The following is an 8937-nucleotide window of genomic DNA, read 5'->3' as shown; positions in this document are numbered from 1 at the left end:
AGAGTCAACAGTTTGGAAAAGGAAGGACAATAACTGACTGTAGAAAACAAGTCCTTAAAAAGTAAAATGAGCCAAATGGAAAAGGAGGCACAAAAGCTAATTAAAGTCAATAAATTGTTACCTCCCATACTTTTGAAAGTAAGAGCTCCAATAGTTGTCTGGAATTCCATCGCTACTCAATCAAGCCAACTTGCCATGCTTATGGTTTCCCAAACTTCTCATATTTTATCTTTCTGCCCAACTGGTCTCCAATGACAAAACTACTTCTTTTTCTGCTCCCATTACTCTTCAGCCCAAATGTTCTCTACCATGCTTCTCAGCTTTGCTTCTTAGATTGCCTTGCATTGAGTATATCTTCTTAAAATACAATATTACTCAACTTCCCCCCTCCATACACATGCAACTTTACACAAAACCAAAAAACTTATCCTATATTTTGTTTTGTGATAAGGTATATACACCTTTCCAAAGCTATATTCCACTCATTAGTCTCATTTCACTAAATCTAAGAAGTCATATTTTTTTCTCCCAGTGTTTGAATCTCCTTTCTTGGATTTTGTCACCTATGAACTTTTATCTGTCTTCTTACATTATTCTACTACTCTTTATAGTACCTAGCTCCTTCCCTCTATCCTTTTTTTCAACCTAAAGATGTATTGATAAAATTTGTAAGACACCAGAAATTTACATTTTGACATGCCTTGTTAGGTTCATGGCTGAGTCATTCTGTGGTCTGAAAGTCATGTTGCAACCTATATGGCAACTAACAAGTTTGACAGAAGCGTAGAACTCTGGGATGCAGGTAGTCAGGGCTACCCTTCGTTCAGAACAGAGGTTCTTAAACCTCTTCTGGAACATGCCCCCTTTGACATTGTCTAGGGACGCCTATGGATCCCTTCTCAGAATAATGTTGTTAAATGCATAAAATAAAATATATAGGATTAAAAAGGAAACCAATTACATTGAATTACAATGATCAAAGTATTGTGGAGGGGCTTATTTTGTTTTTTGTTTTTTTAATTTTAAAGTCTAGATTCAGAGTTCCTTCTCTGGAAGAAAGGTACAACCTAACAAAAGAAAAGGCAAAATACTAAGAGGAACAAAGCACCATCCTCCCACTACCAACATACAAAGAAACCTTAGGTATCCTACATCTTTGATTAGACTCTGCCAATTCTCCATGAAGCTCCCAAATTCCAAAGGCCAAAGGGAGAGCAAAAGAAGCCAGGAGACCTGTGCTGCCACCTGGTGGCTCACAGTACAGTGTAGCAATCTTCTCTGATATCACAAAAGCTAAATATTGATTTCTTGCTCTAACAAAGTATTCCAGGAGAGGCCACTAGGTGCATCATCTGGTGACAAGTTGGAAAAGTACCACCAACAAATGTGTTGGGCGCTCCTCGTGACACCTGGCCATAAAACTAATTCATCCAAGACAAAGACCAAACTGAAAAACAAACGGCAAAGAGATGAGAAGAAAAGGAGTAGATGAAGAGGGTTCAGCACATATAAAAAACTTTCAAAGGGGAAAAGGCTGTAGAAAAAGATGTAGTCAAATGGACCTATCTTAGGTGTTTCTGCTGAATGACAGAAGATAACAGGCTAGAAGACAGACAGAAAGAGACAAGTTACTATCCTACAATGAAGAAAGGGCTATGATCAGCCAGGCCTCTCACTTCCTTGAATCTAACAGCTTCTAGTTAGAACAGAGGTGCAGCCAAGGGAGGCAGAAAACTTCAGACCAAGTCCAATCATAGGAAAGGAAATATGTTTTTAAAAAAATCTTTGGAGTCCTTAAAGTCCTTCTACAGAGAAGACTTTTGTGCTATAAAAATCTTGACCAAGTCACAAGGCTGTAAGAGATCTAGGGCAGTATCTCTGTTACGCCAGCCTTAGATCTTAATCCTTGACTCAGATTGGGGAAAATTGCTACACCTTCCTCCCCACATCCCTAGAGCCACAGAAACAATGGGCACTGACCAAGTTTCCACAGTGAAGCCAAGACTTGCCTTGGTGTGGGGCCTTCATAAATTACCAGGCCCAGAGCATTCACCCCACAGTGAAAGCATGGTTGTAGCATCTCATGTTAGACCTCATGCCTCTCTTACCTAAAATCCTCCAGCTGTGATTTAAACTCATTTCCTCAGTGATTCAGACCATAGTGAAGAAAAACGGTTACCACCTTCAATGTAAGGATACAGCTTTCGTCTTCCTTTCTATTTTCCCTTAACTTAGTTTTTCTAATTCCTGTAACAATTACTTTGAAACTTTTCAGCATAAAGAGAATGATTAGGATAGAGTCTTCAGATTGTGCCAGAGAAAAAATTTTCAACCTCAAGGAATTGATTAAAAAAAACAAAAACACAGAAGCAGTTATGTGTGCCTCAGTTCCAATGCAGGTACCAAGGCTTACATGGGCCTCCAATAGCTTCCTGCCTACACCCATGCCCAAGATCCCCCAGTGCCCTTTGCCTCAATACCTCCAAACTTACATCCTTGAATCAAGCCTCCCTCCACCACAACGAGGAAAGAAATCTGGAGTCAATGAGACAGTGCTGCTTTAATGCTTACTGGGTTTTGAGTACAGCAGAGTCAATCTGCCCCACTCTGCCTGAGGAACCAAGAATCCTTCCTTGGGAATAGGCTGTACCAAGAACTCCACAAAGCAGTCTTGGCCAGCTGGGGCTTCTTCTACTTCCAGGTTTACCACACGGTACATATTAGTATGGGCTAGACCCAAGAACGTGGGCTCTTCTGAGTCCAGCAGCTCCTTTCTACAGGAATAGTTCCCTCCCCGATGGTAGATTCGGAAGCCATAGGCTTGAGGTAACAGGTAGGACCAGCAGAGAGTGCAGCTGAGAAGAAGCTTTATTTTGAACCTGTGTAATTCTGAGTGGATATGCTGCCAGCAGGTGTGGGAGGCAGTTAGGTCCCGGACCTGGGACAAGGGTGTCATTAGGCTGTTTGCGTCCACTACCTGCCAAAAGAAAGAAGGTTCAGAATATCCCCTTAATGTCCCAAGATGGGAAAAAAGAGCCCTGTGCTATTTTCAAGTTGGGCACCCCTCTCTCTGAGACAAGGGATATTACTAGCAAGCTTTGTAGTTTGTTCCCAGTTTTACAGCAACATCATGCCTTTTCCTTGCAAGTTCAGCATAAGCCCTTAACAGGTTGAGCCCCCAGGACCCCAAGTTTCCTTTCTACAAGTCTTAGAGCAGAAATCTTCACACTTAGGACTCCTCACCTGGATTTCTCCAAGGCGGCAAGTAAAGTTTTCATCCTTCTGGCTGCCCAAGGGGCGTGTGAAATTAACAAAGATGTCTTGCAAAAAGCAGCTCTGAAGATTCACTTCATAGCAGCTGTAGAGAGGGCAGAGACAAGCTATGAAGACATAGGAAGAAGGAAGGGCTTCTATGCCGAGGAGAATCCCCTACGACTTCACTGAGTGACTAAACCCCAGCTCAACTGCTCATGCTGCTAACTGCTTACCATGACCCAGTCCTATAGTAGCCATGGAAGACGGGGGTTTGGAAGCAAAATGACAAAGGCCCTGAGCCAGGGCCTAGGACTCCAGAGATAAGTTAATTACACATGTAATGAACTAGGACCTATACCCTGCAGCAGACTAGAAACCTGCTGGACAGGGTTGTTCCAACAGGCAAGAATGACTAAGCCTAGGAGTTTCCCCACCACCCTCCAGTCCTGGGAATTCTCAGCTTGGAAATCCTTATACCCACTCACCTCTAGCCCATCTTCATGGTAGGCCAGCCCCTTTCACAGTGCAACACACCCTTGGGGGAGGGGGACTCACCGATGGATCCAGCCCCCGTCGAACTGCTGGCTGCATCTACCAACCCACCTGAGCAGCTTGGCTGGGGGCATCTGGAGAGGTCGGGGAGTGTGCCTAGTGGTTGGCCCTGCTAGAGAGAAAAGTCAGGGAAAATATGAGGCTCAATTCGATTTTTCCAGCCAAATCCTCAAATCAAAAATGCCAAGAAGGAAAGAACCAGGAACCAGGAAGAAACTAGCCAGGAAGTCAAAACTTCCATTCTTGAAGAAGCTGTCACATTGGGGGCATCTGATCTCCCTTCAGTAAAACTGAACTTTGAATAAGAAAATCACTCAGTAATAGGGCTCCCCACCTTCTCATCTACTCCTTGTCACTTTATCTGCTCACTCCCAATGACACACCCAGTTGGAGGTACAGCTTTTTGAGCTCAAAGATGAATAAAGTCCTGGACTGTTGGGATTAATCTAAAAAGAAAAGTACAAGTGAATCCTTCCTCTAGTCTACTTCTGATATGATCATTCTGGGACATGTTGTCCTTACCTGTAGAGTCCACTAAGAACTCTGCTACTGCCTGAAGGAAGGAAGAAGGTATAGACAATTTAGCTGAGACCTTAATACCCACTGCCAGGGCCCCGTGAGTCCCCTGCCAACACTCTTTCCACCCTGCTGGTCATCCAAGTCCTTTCAGACCTTTGCTTCCAGAGATGACCACAGAAGCCCAGAGGGAAGAAAAGACATCAGAGGAAAGAAGTTTAGTGAAGGTAAAAGAGAGACTTGTCCTGGTTTCTTACCATGTACAGATGAGATGCCTCCAATGTTACATCTTCTAACATCCAGGGTGGAGAGTTCCAATGCAACAGTGATATCTGTGCGCCCTTCCAGTTTGTATATCAGGGACAGATAAATTTTTGGTGGTGCTGGGACCTGCAGAGAAAAAAGCCTAGAGGAAAAAAATTAGGCAATGAGAGGCCTTGGAGAAACTCTACTAAGATATTAGGCTCAAGTCCCTTGAGCCACAAAGATACCTGAACACTGTAAACCCTAGGATCTCTACCTTTCCCTTCCACAATTTAGCTGTTGGGCTAATGATGGCTACTATACTAGTTCTAGTTACAACCATGACTTTGGAAAGTCATGAGGAAAACCAGGGCTTCCTCCAACCAAGGCACAATATATGCTGAAAACCTTTATCTGCCCTGGCCCTCTAGCACTTTGTGCTACTGGGTGGGCCAGCTAAGCAGCCAGCACAGAGTCAAAAGAGACATTGAAAAGTCCCTAATCCCTGATCATTCACCTACCTCACAGCTACCTTCCCAGTGTTGGAAGGAATCATTCCATGCACGAGAAGGGAGCTTCCTCCATTCCAGGCATCCATTAAGCAGCTGTGAATCCTCACCCAACCAGACTCACTTTCTAATGTATGGGTTCCAAAGATAGGCTGGATTTCCTGAGCACTCAGGTGGTACCAGGGTCCTATTGTCTCTTCCTAAAAGGAAAAACCAGAGGCAAGGAGAGTATTCTATGATGTTATGTAGGACAAAGTGGACAGAAGGAATGGACAGGGATCACAGTTGGATATCAATTCTATTCAGATCACAAATCCTACTCACACAAAACAAACCTCCCCTCCGTTTTTCACAAATTTATGGAAATCAGAAGACAAAAGGGAGAATGCTTCCCCTTGCAAAAAGTAAAACAAGTTATAAGTAATAGAAGGGAAGGCGCATTGGCTAGAGTACAAAGCAGGAAGGGGCATATCTGGAAATTACTGTTATGTAAAGACAAAAAGCACCAATTAATTTTTTGTAATTCAGTACAAGCAAGAAACTCTTGTTCTACCCTCAACCCAGCATGACTTCAAGAGAACAGGAGAATCACAAACACTCCACACACCTGTCCATAGGAGAATCTCCGTGTTCCCAAGCCCAGACAGAATGAGGTGACAAAGGGCAGGGAACAAATGCTGTGAGTGGGCAGATATTGCTCCAGCAAACTCCAAAACCTACATGGAAACATGTGGGTGCAGGAAGAACTCAAGAAATGTAATAAAGAGGAGACTCAGTATACCCTCAATCTCAACCATTCCATCTTATAGTTTTCCCAGACCCCATCCAAGACGAACTTATACTTGCCTTGAAATATCTTTGATAAAAGTCTGGTATCCAAGCTATATAAGAAATTGATACATATAAAAGACCAAAAGCCACTGTTCAATATAAAAGTACCCCAAGAAGAAGAACAGTGTGTTTATAGTTTATGAGGTTTTACCTCACACCTATGAAACTGACAAAAATGATAAAAAACAGAAATAGTTGAATTAGAGGGACTATGGGCCAACAGACACACTAATACACTGCTGGCAGAGCTGTGGTTTGGACCAATCATTCCGGAAAACAATTTGGAATTATTCAAGAAAACTCACTAAGCTGTTCAAAGCATTTGGCTCAGAAATCTCACAAACAGGAATATGCCCAAGGAATCAATGACATAAACAAACGTTTTATATATACTTATATTTATGTGTGTTTTATATATACCTATATTTTTATATGTGTGTATGTATATATGTGTGTGTATGTATGTATATACACACACACACATATATGTATGTATGTATATATATACATATATATAAACAAAACAAAATATTTATAACACTCTGTGTGATAGCCAAATATAACTTCATGCTTCCTCAACCACCTAGTAGCTTCATGCACCAGAAATGCCAGTCTGAGGGAAGTGGTTCCTCAGTCCCCGACCCATCATCCATCCCTCACTGCTTTTCCATCTCTTTCTAGGACATTCCAACCTAGGGGCAGCCAAGCTGTTTGATTTGCCTAGAAAAAAATAATCTGAGGTCCCCTTCTCTGACCCACTGATCTACTACTAGAAGCCCCAAGTGGGACTAAAAGCTCACCTGTCCTGGTTCTGGAAGAAATCCTTATTATCCAAGCACTCATACACCCAGCCAGGAGCAAAGAGCGCAGCTGAGAACCCATGCTTCCGGATCAGCTCTAGTGACTACAAAAAGACAGAAGGCAGAGAAAAAGACTGGTCATATGAAAGTTCATCCACTGCCTTTTCTGAGGCTAAGGCTACAGATCAGGATTCTCTCAGCATCTGAGTAAGAAGCAATGGGTCTTTAATTCCTCATCAAACATGCACAATGCAGTCCCCTATTTTCCATCAGTCTGTTCTGAAATTTTCACACCCTATTCTGATGAGCTCCTGCGTTTCTGTAGCTCTTTGAGAGCAGGTACTGTTCCACTTTTATCTTTGTATCTTCCACACCCAGCACAGTGCCTGGTACACCGATAGAACTCATAATGCTTGTTGGTTAAATGACCATCTCTTGTTGAGATTCATGCAGAATCCTATCTGAGCATTCTGTAGTTTCACAGATTTGCCATAAGGGGGCACTGCAGGGTGGAAGAAAGCCAGAAGGAATGTCCAAAGTGTACAGGAATGCAGGAAACTCATACCTCATTACATTATCAGAATAACTGGGCATAAGAAGAATGTTCTGTGATGGCATTACTTTATTCATTTAAAGCTTAATTAATGACTGATGACCTCCTTATAGAAAAAGAAAAGGGATAGGATTGACGGTTCAAGAGACAGATTGTTTATTTTTCTCTCATGAGGTACATCAACCCCCAACCTCCCTTTTTTTTTTTTGCTGCCATAAGTTGTACTGCCAGAAACTCATAAGCAGCCTATCATTTCCCAAAACCAAATACCCCAGGTCATCACCTAAATTGACTAAGGAATTAAAAAATATAAAAATACTCTTAGCATTCTTCAAGTCTGCTCTGCTGTCCTTAAAAAATACAAAAAAAGTAAGAGCTAGTCAGAATGGCTATAAGACTGGTGGTCCAGGCTACTAGACCTGCACAAGAATTTATCATAGGATCATAGATTCAGAGTTAGAAGAGACCTCATTTAATCCAACTCCCTCATTCTATAGATGAGGAAACTAAGGCCCAAAATGGTTAAGTGACTTTCTTAATGTCATAGAAGCAATGATAAGGGACAGAGGCAGGATTTGAACCTGAGACCTCTCACTCCAAATCCAGCACTATATCTAGCACGACTTCTAATGATCTGACAGTCAGGATTCATAGAGTCATAGAATAGAACTAAAAGAGGCTTTAGAGATTGTTTAGTCTATCCCTACCCCTTCCCCCAGCTTCCCCACCAGTCTTCCTTTTCTCAGAGAAGAAAAAAGACGTGCCTAAAGTCTGGGTCTGGAATATAGGTCCCCAGACTCTCAGTCATCCAGGGCTGGGGTGAGCCCTGTCACCCCTATGCTGGGTAGCCCCATAGGTCAATGGTCTCTAAGTCTCAATTTCTCTCTCCTAAGAAGAATAACTGGCACTTTCCTCCTTCAAGGTGAAGGGAAAGGTGAGAAAGACAACCAATTTGAAAGAGCCCTTAGAGAGCTGCCCTTAGTTACCTAAAATGGTGACTAAGCCTCCTCCACCTCCCCAGTCTACTCACCTTATTTGTGTCAAATCCACCTCCCACGACATTTCCCCGGGCAAATATGTCCACTCCTACATACACATCTGCCTTTCGCCCCTCAAAGGATACCATGCGTTGCAGGTGTTCCTCCTTCCAGTTGTAATTGGTAAAGATGCCATCACAGGAGTCAAAGAATACCCTGGGAAGCAGCAAGAGACACAAAACAGGGGAAGGATCAGACCAGCCAGTCATGCCCTTTCAGCCTTTCCTGAGCCCTCTTGTTCACAAGGGCTCCCTTTCTTCCTGAAGTAGGGACTAGAGACAGGCTCCCTGAGAACCCACCTTGCCTTTGCAACCCAAATAATAGTATCTTACAGATTATAAGCTCCTAAAGGGCAGGAACTGTGTCTATAAATCACTCTCCATATAATTCTAAGTGCAAGGCCACAAGCAATTAGACCTTTTGATGATGATGAATCTAATCAGACTGTGCCTTCTCACCTAAAGTGGCCACAAATTCAAACCTCTCACAGGTCACAGCCATTGCTGAGTTTCAACACACACACACACACACACACACACACACACACACACATTCACTCACTTATANTGCTGAGTTTCAACACACACACACACACACACACACACACACACACACACACACACACACATTCACTCACTTTG

At 42.8% G+C, this 8937-nt stretch overlaps 1 protein-coding gene across 2 annotated transcripts in view; it reads right to left on the bottom strand.

The window, feature by feature from the left end:
• Positions 1 to 2540: 2540 nt before the first annotated feature.
• Positions 2541 to 8937, bottom strand: part of ENGASE (endo-beta-N-acetylglucosaminidase) — a 14873-nt gene continuing 8476 nt past the window's right edge. Inside the window, exons 7-14 of one of the 2 annotated variants that reach the window (XM_027847538.1) lie at positions 8290 to 8452; positions 6707 to 6810; positions 5683 to 5791; positions 5088 to 5275; positions 4581 to 4729; positions 3811 to 3919; positions 3244 to 3358; positions 2541 to 2977 (exon numbers count right to left, since the gene is read on the bottom strand). In XM_027847538.1, the coding sequence (XP_027703339.1) occupies positions 2561 to 2977; positions 3244 to 3358; positions 3811 to 3919; positions 4581 to 4729; positions 5088 to 5275; positions 5683 to 5791; positions 6707 to 6810; positions 8290 to 8452 (1354 nt within the window). In that variant the 3' untranslated portion in view covers positions 2541 to 2560. The remainder of the gene's footprint in view (positions 2978 to 3243; positions 3359 to 3810; positions 3920 to 4580; positions 4730 to 5087; positions 5276 to 5682; positions 5792 to 6706; positions 6811 to 8289; positions 8453 to 8937) is intronic. The other variant, XM_027847539.1, reaches the window with a different exon arrangement.

Source organism: Vombatus ursinus, unplaced genomic scaffold (genome assembly GCF_900497805.2).
Source record: "Vombatus ursinus unplaced genomic scaffold, bare-nosed wombat genome assembly UNPS02015412.1, whole genome shotgun sequence".
NCBI classification, from domain to species: domain Eukaryota; kingdom Metazoa; phylum Chordata; class Mammalia; order Diprotodontia; family Vombatidae; genus Vombatus; species Vombatus ursinus.
The sequence above is the reverse complement of the archived record's forward strand: the minus strand, read 5'-3'. Positions and strand labels throughout refer to the sequence as shown.